The following is a 12,999-nucleotide window of genomic DNA, read 5'->3' on the forward strand; positions in this document are numbered from 1 at the left end:
GTTATAGCCTTTCATAGACAGGCCATAATCTATTTCCAATATTTAGCGACTATAAATAAGGCTGTGGTTAACCAGGAAGATGACGTTATAAATAGGTGATTTCAAGTGAGAAAGAAATTGCTTGATAGGTACCCAAACACACACTGACAGCACAAAGGAAAAGAAATGGTGAGGAGAAAAGCTGGGATCTCATCGACTGCATAATTCCAAGCAATTAGTAACTTTCCAGGGACGCCCCATGACAAAGGCCAAGGTGGGGAATAAGAAAAAATGCCACAAGATACAAAACTGAAACACACACTAAAATGCCTCTCAGCCAACACTAATTCATAACCAGGTGTGGGCACTGAGTTTAAGAAATCTGCTAGCATCTGCTTTGAAGCACTCGAGTCTTGAAATACTGAGTTTTCAAAGGGAAGGATATTTTCATGGGTCTGGGATGGCACAGGAAGGCTCTGTGGGCAAAAGAGAGAATCAAACGGCTTCTCATGGACCACCGTGCCTCAAGCATTCCATCATGCCATTCTGATTCATCTAATTAAACAGAATTAATATACCTGGACAGTGTGTAGGCTTGTCACTGGGTTCTTCCCCTCAAGCCTTAAAGACAATTTCCCCCCCCCGGAAAGAAAACCCACAATATTCCCAAGATGGGGAGATAAGAGGGATCTCGTGTTTTCCCTGCACTATTTGTTCCTGCCAAGAGTGGATCTGGCAGGATGTCCCTGAATATAATACCCCATACAATCAATAATCTGAATGCCAGTCAAAAAGATAATTTTTCTTTCTGAAGTAAATCCATAAACTGTCTATTCTGTGATGCACTTGAAAGATTCAGAGCTGAACACATTTCTAGCTGTGTCCCACCTGGCTTTCTTGGGCTGCTACGAAGCATCAGGGGCCTCTGAATCAAACCGTTCTGCTCTAGCCAGCGGCTGGGCAGGGGCCACTCTGCAGCCGTCCTGGGTAGGGGGCCACTGTGAGACCGTCCTCTCTGGGGTGGCCCCAAGGACACAGGGACGGGCAGAAAGGCAGTGGGACCAAGAAGAGGCCTGAGGAAGCTGTGCTTTCTCTTCATATCTTTCTTTCCCCTTATCTCTCCTGTCTCCTTTCAGTTTTTTATTTCGGAAAGGACAACCGTGGCTCTCTTATCATTCTGTTGAGGACCAAGAGGAGGAAAAGTGAATCTGTGACACACTGAACACAGGCTCTCTGAGGTCAGACATGCGGCCTCTCCAAACTGAGTTCTAACCTCCTTTCACCCAGCCCTCCCCCAGACATGAGCATCCCAACCACCGCCCTGTTGCTGAGCCCACCAAAATGGTCAAGAAAGCATTACCAATTATGCATAGTATATGATGACCACTATGGAAAAAAATGTTAAAGTATGTGCTAGAATAGCAAATTCAAGAGTGATATTTATTTTTATCTTTTGTTATTGTTATTGGGCTGTTTTGACATAGAAAATTATGTTAAGAATAAGTTATTACCAACATCCCATTTACATATTTCGCTGAGACTGGAACGTCTCAAAGCATGAGTTCATTTCTGACCTAAGTCTGTGTCCTCCCCTCTGGATTCACATATCACAGAGAAACACGAGAAAAACAAACAAACAGAAACAAAACCAAAGATGACAAGCGATTCTCTTTTTAGCTGGATTCCCCAACAGAGCACTCTTTTAATGTTTACCAAAATTGGGCCATAAAATTCTACAAGATTCTATGCATATGGCTTGACCTTTTCTTCCCCCTGCTCCCTGTCCCAAAAAGAAGCAAAAGAGCCAAATATAGAAAAGCAGAACAGCTGTCTGCTGGCAAAGACAACATCCCATTGTACACAGCCACACCCTGACACAGACACACACCAGCCCTAGGCCATCCCTGGAGTCCAGCTGGTTTGACTTCTGTAGATTTTCCCAAGGGCCCACTGAGCTCACCCTCTGATGCAAGAGTGGACAGGAGCCACAGGCTGCGGTGGCTCAAAATCTGCAGGCAGGGCCAACGCACGTCACCCACACCGACACCCCTTCATTGACCTCCCACGCAGGGACAGAGCCCGAAGGGAAGGTTACCTTGCAGACGGCCGCCTGGAGCACTGCGTCAAAGCCGCCCTCGGGGGCGTCGCGGTTCCGGGACACCCTCTGCTTCCGAACTTCCTCGTTGAAGCTGTCCACTCTGTCTGTGAGAGGCAGCAGATGGCGGAACCCAAAGGAGGGGACGCAGTTTGGGAATAGCTTGTAACTAGAGAGAAAGAGGAGAGGAGTCACTTTTCCTTCATTGTCCCAAAATCTTAAACAACCAAGTACTCTGTGCATTTACTGAGTGCCTTGAACGGCACCAATGAATACTCAGCACCTACCACGCACCCCTGGGACAGACACAGTGGGGGAGCACGGAGAAATAACATAGTCCCTGCTCTCCAAACACAAGCCCTAAACTGCAGGGGAGACAGCACATACCAGGCTGTAAGTGAATGAAATGGACAAATGGGGCGTAGGAAGTAGAGGTTAACAGTGGGCTTCCGCAGTCAGAGGAAGATGTCACAGAGGCGCCCTGACGTGGGCCTTGGAAGATGCAAGCGCCTGGTGGACAGGCACTGCAGCCTGGGCGGCACCGAGGGGGAGCAAGGCTCTTAGAGGCTGAGGAAGGCGGGCAATGTCGAGTGAGGGCAGCGTGAGCAGAGCGACTCTACGAAACCAGCTTCTTACATCGACTCTGCTGCTGCCACGTGACAAAGGATCACATAACCCCTTCGTGTGCACCCACTCAGAGACCACCAGGACGTGCTGGCAACCGAGCAAACACTAAATGCAACAGGAATGAAAACGTTCTGTTTCTTCGTTCATTTATAAATATTGGAATGATAAAGCATCAGCTCTCCTAGACACAAAGAGAAATCACTTAGAAGCAAACCATCTTCGAATGGAAAATTCTACCTGGAAATCTAGAAAGAGGGAAGTACTGCACCTCAATAGGAGGTTAATGCCATGTCTTTCTCCTGAATATTGGGTGTTCTCATCTCCAGTTTGCAGTAGAGATGGCCCCATTCCTGGAGGAAGTTAGAGCCCAATCACATCTGCAGGAGTTTCACTTGGATATATAAACCAATGAAATAGGAAGAGGGGCCTTACGTTGTTTCCAAAAAGGTTCACTGGGTAAAAGGGGAGAGGGAAGAGCAAATGCAAGGGCCCTGGGGCAGAAGGGAGCACAGAGAGCCCAAGGGCAGAGGGAGGCCAGTTAGACTGCAGTGCAGGGAACAAGGGCAAAGATGGGCTACGAGGAGGCTGGGGAGGCAAGCTGGACCAGACTGTGCGGGTCTGTGGCCATGTTAAGGAAGCCTCTCTTTCAGAACTAAGATAGAAAACACACACCAACAGAGAGGCATGAGAGGAAGGCTTCGTTCCCTACCCAATTCAAGCCGTGTGCGTGGGAAGGGAAACAGGCTTAGCAACTCCTAGCAGCTCCTGCCTAACTGCCATCAGGAAGGGCCGCTGGGGCAGGTCTGAGAGGCCCCCCTCCTCCCCGAGAGAGGCAACCTTGGGCTTTCTAAGAGGCTCTCTCATCCCCTCTAAGGGCCTACGGTACCTGCTCCTCAGTCACTCGCAGCAAGCCGCCTCTGCAGGGTCAAGCCCACTGCCATGATGGCCACGGTGCCTCCGGACAGGGAGAGCTGCGAGAAGCTGTCCCCACTTGCCATTCCTTTGTTTCACTCTCTCCTCCTTCCCCCAAAATCTTCACCCACCCCTTGTGTTTGCACAGGTCAGGCTCTTCTGTAACCCATGCCTCCGGGCCACCCCAACTTTCTATTCTCCCCAAACTTTTCATTCTCATCTCAGTTCCCCATAAAGACAAAGGTCATGGAAATTGCATTCCCAGCTGGAAGCAGGAAGTGAGCTGAGGTCCCATCATAGTGATCTGACAAATACATGGGCCCAGGAGGAAGGAAATGTACACAAACTCTCACTCCCCTCCCTTGCCCTCTGAGCAACTTGACCCTTCTGTGCTGTGCTGGTCCATGGCTGCGGACTTCAGGTGTTTACTGTCTCGGTTGATGGGGTCGATTGAGGAAGCGAGAAGAGGAACAAAACTATGACTGCTGTTCAGTGAGAAAACCAGAAAAGCTGTGAAAAGCTCAGCTAAATTAGTTCAGCATTTTTTACCTCTTCCCTTCCTGCAAAGGGGAATAAGTAGATATATTTTTACTGTGGAGAATTACTATTAATAATCAGGAACTAGAAAATGTGTTTGCCAGAGAGAAGACTTCATTGCAGAGAAGTTATTATAACCAAACCAGAATCACCTCTTAGTGAGAGGGAAACAGCTCTGTCACACAGGCTCTGTTGAATGTCTCCGTAGTCTCTGGAAAACAATGTCAACTGTGACTAATTTAACCCCTGGAAGAGCTGTCTGAGCGACCTGAAGATCTGGGTGTTTGAGGGTCTCATGCCAGGAAGCCCTCTCACCCCCAACTATGTCTGTGCCATAGGACCCCAGTTTAGGGCCTACTAAATCTTTACTAGATTAAGAATTATGAACCAGGAAGATGAATAAAATATATATGCTTAAAGAGCCTGGGGGAGCATGTGTGTATAAAAAGTGAATCCTATTTGCAGATGCTAGATGTAGGCAAATCCAAAAAAACAATCTAATGCTTCAGGACAATACTGTGGACCATGGAGCTGATAGGAAAAGACTTCCCCTCTTCCTCTAAACAAAGAGAACTGCTGGGTAAAAATCTAATCTTCAAAAATGTTAATATGTAGCCAAGACTGGAAGCTTAGCAGGGAAATCCCAGGTGCCAGGAACCGAGAGAAAAGCATTGCACAAATGAACGGGACTTAAACTAGGTGGGAAGTGAGCAGGGATCTCGTGGCAAAGGGGTCCCCCACCCCCCACCCTAGCGTGCTGGGGCCTGACAAAGGTCTGGGGCTTCGGGCCAGGTTCTAACAGGGACAGATGATGGACCTCAGGCCAGTGCAGGGGCTGAGCACTGGAACAGGGCTCTCTGCATAAAGCTGAGTGTTACAAAGAGCTGCCCTGTCACTAAAATCAAACCCAGAAAAATTCCATCCACTGGCCTGGGAGAGAAGCAAGGAAGATGCACTCTGGGCTCATGGAGAGATGAATCACCCATAAAGATTGTAACTCCAGGCCTAAACAAGTCAGAATTCATTACTTTTACAAGGAAGGAACCCCCCTGCTGAGAAATAAACAGAACTAGTCCCACAGTGAAACCCAGAGGATCCTAGCATCAGGGAACAGAAAACCACCCTGCAGGGAAGTCAGTACCCCTGGGGCACATGATCCCCTAATGGAAAACAACCTCTGATGAAGAGGAGCTAATGAAAAAGTTATAGACCCCATGAGAAATAAACTACCATGAAGGAATATCAGCAAATTCAACCAACTGCAGGATCTGCAGTTCAAGAAACAGACAACAAAATTATCTAAAGTACATTAAAACAAAGATATTTAAAACATTCAAGGAGAAGGACAAAATACCAAAGACTAGAATGTGATGTTATTAGGAAGAAAAAAAAATCAGAAGGCTATGAAAAAATAGTATGAAAAACAGAAGTCTAAAAGAAAGAACCAAATAAAAAATATTGTCACTCAAATTCAAAAATGAAACTTCAGTGTATGGATTTAAAAAATTGAAGAACAAGGTACTGCCACAAAAACCAAAATATAGATCAAAGGAACAGGATAGAAAGCCCAGAAATAAACCCATGCACCTATGGTCAATTAATCTATGACAAATGAGGCAAGACTATATAATGGAGGAAAGATAGTCTCTTCAATAAATGGTGCTGGGAAAACTGGACAGCTGTATTAAAAATATGAAATTAGAACATTCTTGGGACTTCCCTGGTGGCACAGTGGTTAAGAATCCACCTGCCAATGCAGGGGACACAGGTTTGAGCCCTGGTCCAGGAAGATCCCACATGCCGCAGAGCAACTAAGCCCGTGCGCCACAACTACTGAGCCTGCGCTCTAGAGCCCACACGCCACAACTACTGAAGCCTGCATGCCTAGAGCCCGTGCTCCGCAACAAGAGAAGCCCCACAATGAGAAGCCTGTGCACCACAACAAAGAGTAGCCCCTGCTCGCCACAACTAGAGAAAGCCCGCATGCAGCAACAAAGACCCAACACAGCCAAAAATAAATAAATAAATACTTATTTTTTTAAAAACCTTCTTTAATACCATACACAAAAATAAACTCAAAATGGATTAAAGACCTAAATGTAAGACCAGATACTATAAAACTCTTAGCGGAAAACATAGGCACAACACTCTGACATAAATTGCAGCAATATCTTTCTCAAGCCATCTCCTAGAGTAAGGGAAATAAAAATAAACAAAGGGGACCTAATTAAACTCAAAAGCTTTTGCACAGCAAAGGAAACCATAAAGAAGATGAAAAGACAACCTGCAGAATGGGAGAAAATATTTGCAAACAGTGCGACTGACAAAGGATTAGTCTCCAAAATTTACGAACAGCTCATGTGGCTCAATATCAAAAAAAACAAACAACCCAATCAAAAAATGGACAGAAGACCTAAACAGATAGTTCTCCAAAGAAGACATACAGATGGCCAAGAGGCACATGAAAAGATGCTCAACATAACTAATTATTAGACAAATGCAAATCAAAACTACAATGAGGTATCACCTCACACCCGTCAGAATGGCCATCATCAAAAAAAATCTACAAACAATAAATGCTGGAGAGGGTGTGGAGAAAACGGAACCCTCCTACACTGTTGGTGTGAATGTAAATTGGTACAGCCACTATGGAGAACAGTAAGGAGATTCCTTAAAAAACTAAAAATAGAGCTACCATATGATCCAGCAATCCCACTCCTGGGCATATATCTGGAGAAAAACATGATTCGACAGGATGCATGCACCCCAATGTTCACTGCAGCGTTGTTTACGATAGCCAAGACGTGGAAGCAACCTAAATGTCCATCAACAGATGAAAAGATGTGGGAATTCCCTGGCAATCAGTGGTTAGGACTCTGCACTTCCACTTCAGGGTGCACGGGTTCAATCCCTGGCTGGGGAACTAAGATCCCACAGGCTGCGTGGCGTGGCCAAAAAACAAAAAAAAGATGTGGTACGTATATACAATGGAATGTTACTCAGCCATTAAAAAGAATGAAATAATGCCATTGCAGCAACATGGATGGACCTGGATATTATCATCCTAAGTGAAATAAGTCAGACAAAGACAAATATCATATGATGTCGCTTATGTGTGGAACCTAGAAAAAAAATGATACAAATGAACTTATTTACAAAACAGAAACAGACTCACAGACTTAGAGAACTGAGCTTATGGTTACCAGGGGAGAAGGGTGGGGGGGTGGGGATAGATTGGGAGTTTAGGATTGACATGTACACACTGCTATATTTAAAACAGATAACAAGGACCTACTGTATAACACAGGGAACTCTGCTCAATATTCTGTAAAAACCTAAATGGGAGAAGAATTTGAAAAAGAATAAGTACATGTATATGTATAATGGAATCACTTTGCTGTACACCTAAAACTAACACAACATTGTTAATTGACTATAATCCAATATAAATTTTTTTTTAATTGAAGAACAAAATGATAAACTGGAAGAAATTTTCTATTATGAAGCTAAGGGAAAGAAAGAGGTAGAAACTCTGGGAGAAAAATTTAGAAACATGAAGTTTAGAATGAGAGGCCCCAACACTCACTTAGTAGCGTTAGAAAGAAAATGGAGAGAATCGGAGACAGGAGTCAGATGATGTCTGAAAATTTTCAAGAATAAAGCTATATCCTCAGATTAAACAAGCAGAGCAAGTTCTGAACAATGCAAATAAAAGTACTAAATCCAACCTAGCCACATTGGAATGCATATCGTTATAGGACATGAAAAGCACAGGGAAATATTAAAAGCCACCAAAGAGAAGGAAAACCATTAGATAGAAGACTTTTCATCAGCCACAGGACATGCCAGAAGACAATGAAATAATACCTTCAAGGGGGTGAAGGAGTACCATGACCTCTTGGAAGAAATACAAAGGGCAAGAAAAAATATAAATGATGAAGGATGAAATGCATTATCTCACTTGCAAAGATTTTTACATATGTCTTTCTATTTTTTGTGTGCGTAGTGAGAACCCTTAAGATGTACTCTCTGAACAACTTTCAAGTATACAATTGTATATTTCAAGTCTAGTATCCTTGCCTATCACCACCATGCTGTACATTAGAGCTCCAGAATGCATTCATCTTATAACTGTAAGTTTGCACCCTTTGACCAACATTTCCCCCTTCCCCTGTCAATCACCACTCTACTGTCTGTTTCTGTGAGCTTGGCCTTTTTAGGTGCCACATATAAATGAGACATGGCATGTATGTCAGCAACAGCCTAATACCTCTAACAAAAGAAAAAGTGTTCAGAACCAGAAATAACAGGCCGGATTAATCCATCAAATCCTGTACCAGTGAATATCATGTGACTCTTCCCAGGAACACTGTTTCTATCACTCAGAATAGCAATTAAACAGTTCTTTAATCTGATGATTAAATTACTTTTTTGTCCCTCTTCTTACGGCAGCCCTGGTACTACTTACTTCAGTTCTGGCATTTCTGGTTCATTCTAAGATGGGAGGGGATAAGTCTAGGATGTTGATCCTTTGGCCGAAACATCCGGAGCAGGAGGGACAAACCTCAAGAAAGCCCCACAAAAAACTAGTTCTCTTCTGAGATGTCCGTCACAGGTGGTTAAATCACTCCTCCTGACTCCCCCGTCTCCCCAAAACTTCCCAGGGCTACTGCTGCTGCTTCCACACCACCACAGGAGAAAACCCTAACAGAAGGTACCATTGAGAGAGAACGCTGTCATTTTCTCTCCACATGAGCTGAAGGAAAAGAACAGACAAGGATCACAGACAGCAACTACGGAGCCAAGCATGGAACTCAAACTGAGACAGGAAGACAACAGGACAGCCATTTTGGAAAAGGACCAAGGGAACGACCTTGAGAAAGCGGGCTTGACAGGCCAGAAAAACAGCACCTAAAAGCTTGGGCTTCTGAGACAACAACCAGAGACTCACAGGAGTAAAAGATTAGCTCTATCTCTGTTCCATTGACGTCTGTACATGGTTCCCAAAGGACAAAAGAGGAACTATAAATCCGCCACCTAGCAGAATTGCCAAACTCCCAGTTTTAGCAGGAAGCAGGCCCCCAGATGAAAACTGCTGACTGCGGGCACATAGACCCCAGACTGCTTGAAACCTGAAGGTTGACGATGCTCCAAACTTCACCTCCATGCCAACCAATCCAAGAACTGAGCACAAGCTGCTCAGGCACCCTGTGGCCTCCTCCCTCACACTGCCTTTAAAACCCCTTCCCAGAAAGTTCTCGGGGAATTGACACTCTTTTCCACCTTCTCCCTTATGCACAAGCTATCCTTTCAATAAAAAGCTTCGTTTGCCTAAGAGTCTTGTGGGAGCAATATTCGTTTCTATGGTATTGCTGTCCAAGAATCTGGAGAGGGCCCAACAACAGAACCAAGGAAGCAGCCCAGCTGGGAGACGAGAGGGAGTGGTAGGGACTGTGGCAGCCAAACAACATGTGGGACAAGGCTGGCTTTACTAGACCTCTTAGTTTTCTGAGAAAACCTAAAATCCTGGCTATTCTTTGTTAAATCTTTTATTTTTAACTGTTAGTAACTAATTCACAGTGCCATTAAAACTTAGGAAAGCTAACAAAGCACATGTACAGGCTGAATCAGGAACAGAAACAGCCTGATTACATCCCCCCCACTTGCTCTGTTCTCCTCCAGGAACCGTGGGGAATCTCTGAGGATACCCAGGCAACCACACAGAGTCCACTGCCTGGACGTGGGAGATACATCTCAGCCTGCTCACTGAGCCATGCAGCGACTCCCCTTTTGTGCTGCCCAGCTTAGGGAAGAGAAATCTGTATAACTCAGACCTGATGTTTCCTTCCAAACTCCCATTCTTTCACCAGATTTCCTGTCTCCCAAGCAGCTTGTCAGTGTGCCTTCTACTCACTGTCAAAACTTCTACTGTCTGCAGTTGGTTCTGCCTTCTAGGGCTTGGAGAATTAGCTCTGAATAAGGAGAGTGTAATAACCTTGAATATTCATTCAATGCTGAGGGCCCCGAGCCAGTCCTTCATCCTCTGCCAGCCTCCAATCTAGCATCTAACAGTTCACCGATGGTCCCCAGAAGAATCAAAGTACAGACACACCCTGTCTCTCAGGAGACAGGACCCAACCAGAGAGCAGAGGTGAAAAGTAGCAGACAGAATCACTATTCCGGATGAACTGAGAAAATGTTGGGTTAAGATGCTGTTGCTCCTGGTAAGTAGCAGAACTCCAACAAAAAGACATGTGGCACTGGGATGCAGCTGAAAGGGGCCTTGGGGACAGGACCAAAGTGACAATAATGCCAGCAGCTACCTATGGCCAGGAGGAATCTAAACCCAGCAAGTGAGGACACCTAGTGCCTCTCTGTGGCTAAGGAACTTAGAATCTCATTTGTATCTAAAATTTTTTCTTATCTTATTATTTTTTCCACTGTTGTGTCATTGCAATCCCGGGGAAGATCTAAGTTAGCTTCTAGGAGTGTGTACAGAAGGGTCAGGAAGGATTCAGAACACACAATAACAGCATAAATACCACCTCACCCCCACCCCCCAGTCCAACCCAGAACTGGGAACTGCTGAGGCTGCCAAAGGGGAGACAAGAAGTTAGACAGGCTCAGGGGCTTACGAGCAGCCCTCTTCCCCTCAGGGGCAGCCAAGGAGACAAAGAATCAAAAATGACATCACAAGATGCCCAAATCCCTGAGTCACCACTTGAAGAAGAGCCCCCACAGAAAGCAGCTCCCATCAGATTTTGTACAAGCAAGAAATAAATTTTCATTGTGTTGAGCCACTGAGATCTGGGGACTGCTTGTTACTGCAGCATAGTCTAACATTACCCTTAGGCGAGTGCCTAGAAGGGTGGGTGGTTTTGGAATGGGTATTATTACTCAAACTCAAGGAAAGCATCTGGGTGGCAGTGTGATTTGGATGGGGAAAAAATAAGCATCATATTAATGGAAACAGACTCTGGAAGTAGTTCAACCTGATTCATATTCCAAGTCTACCCCTTACTATTTGTGTAATCCTTCTAAGCCTCGGTTTCCTCATCTTTAAAATACAGCTCACCGGGACCTCCCTGGTGGCTCAGTGGTTAACAACCCGCCTGCCAGTGCAGGGGACACGGGTTCGATCCCTGGCCCAGGAAGATCCCACGTGCTGAGGAGCAATTAAGCCCGTGCGCCACAACTACTGAGCCTGCGTGCCTAGAGCCTGTGCTCCGCAACAAGAGAATCCACTGCAATGAGAAGCCCGCGCACCTCAACACAGACCCCACTCGCTGCAACTAGAGATCCTGCGTGCAGCAACGAAGACCCAACGCAGCCCAAAATAAATTAATTTTAAAATAATAATAAAATAAATAAATAAAATAAAATACAGCTCGCTTCTAGAGACCTCAAAAGATTGCTACGAGATTTAAATGGGATAATCCATATAAGGTATGAAGTGCAGTGGGTGCCTGACACTTAGTAAGAATGTAAGTCTTAGCTATTCCTCATCTAGCGATGCTTTGGGGCCTCACATGCCAAAGCCTAACCAAAGCTGAACATGGAAATGAGTCAAGAAAAAGTTGAAGGTTATCACTCGTTGTCACGCTGCATAATCTTGCCATTTAAAAGAACACTTGAAAGCCCAGAAAGGAAACAAACCACCTTCACAAAGGTTATATTGGGGAGCTGGAGGAAGTGACCCTCCACCTCCAATACACAAATGCACTAGGGCAGGGACCTATTCACCATCCCCTTTTCTCTTCCACTGCGCACAGCTAACCTAGTTCCCAGCCTCCCCGCTAGAACCCAGCTCTGTAGAGCAGAATGTAGGAGCAAAGGCCACTCTATCCTGGTCCATAGGATCCTCCTATGAGCAATCCTCCAGGCATGATGACCTTACAAGCCACATGTGAACCAATGGAGCCTGGGACCCTCACTGCTTAGAGGACAGGTGTCCACTGATCAGGAGACCCATTTGCACTTAGGTTAGCAGAAAATAAACTTTCTTCAAGTTTGAGTCATTACATACTTTTGGATTTGCTCACTGCAGTAGTTAGAAACTCTTGTTCTCTAATAATTTCTCAAAAATTTTCTTTTAAAAAATTTTTTTTTTAATTTTTAAAATTTATTTATTTTTGGCTGCATTGGGTTTTTGTTGCTGTGCATGGGCTTTCTGTAGTTGCCGCGAGTGGGGGGCTACTCTTCCTTGTGGTGTGCAGGCTTCTCATTGCAGTGGCTTCTCTTATTGCAGAGCACGGGCTCTAGGCATGCGGGCTTCAGTAGTTGTGGCACGCAGGCTCTAGAGTACAGGCTCAGTAGTTGTGGCACGAGGGCTCAGTAGTCGTGGCGCACAGGCTCTACAGCGCAGGCTCAGTAGTTGTGGTGCCCGTGCTTAGTTGCTCCACGGCATGTGGGATCTTCTCGGACCAGGGCTCGAACCCGTGTCCCCTGCATTGGCAGGCGGACTCTTAACCACTGCGCCACCAGGGAAGCCCTGTCGAGTATTTTCTAATTCGAGTACTTATGTTGGGGGAAAAAAAAAAAAAATCACACCTACAAAGGGCAGGGTTTTCATTTTGTTTTGTCAAGGCAAGTTATAGTTATGTATGTAAACAATAGGAACCGACTTGGATTCATTTATTCCAAACATCTCAGTCACTCCAAACAAGGAGATAGTTTAGGTTGTTCTGCCTGCTTCCTCCCTGATCACCGGGGTCTATCACTTCCTGAGAACGCTCTCTAAAATCTATTAATGTAGAAAACAGTGCTGTGTCTGGCAGGCAGGAAAACAAATGAGCTATCATCATTGTATCTTTATGCAACCTTGTAACAATTTATTTCTTCGCAGGCAC

At 45.2% G+C, this 12,999-nt stretch overlaps 1 protein-coding gene across 3 annotated transcripts in view; it reads right to left on the reverse strand.

The window, feature by feature from the left end:
* The window catches only part of ITGB5 (integrin subunit beta 5), a gene marked incomplete at its 5' end in the record, with an annotated part of 107,326 nt that overhangs the window by 63,293 nt on the left and 31,034 nt on the right, over positions 1-12,999 (reverse strand). For all 3 annotated transcript variants that reach the window (XM_079704556.1, XM_079704557.1, XM_079704558.1), the window contains one exon: positions 2,075-2,243. In XM_079704556.1, the coding sequence (XP_079560682.1) occupies positions 2,075-2,243 (169 nt within the window). The remainder of the gene's footprint in view (positions 1-2,074; positions 2,244-12,999) is intronic.

This window comes from Hyperoodon ampullatus, assembly GCF_949752795.1.
Source record: "Hyperoodon ampullatus genome assembly, chromosome: 5".
NCBI classification, from domain to species: domain Eukaryota; kingdom Metazoa; phylum Chordata; class Mammalia; order Artiodactyla; family Ziphiidae; genus Hyperoodon; species Hyperoodon ampullatus.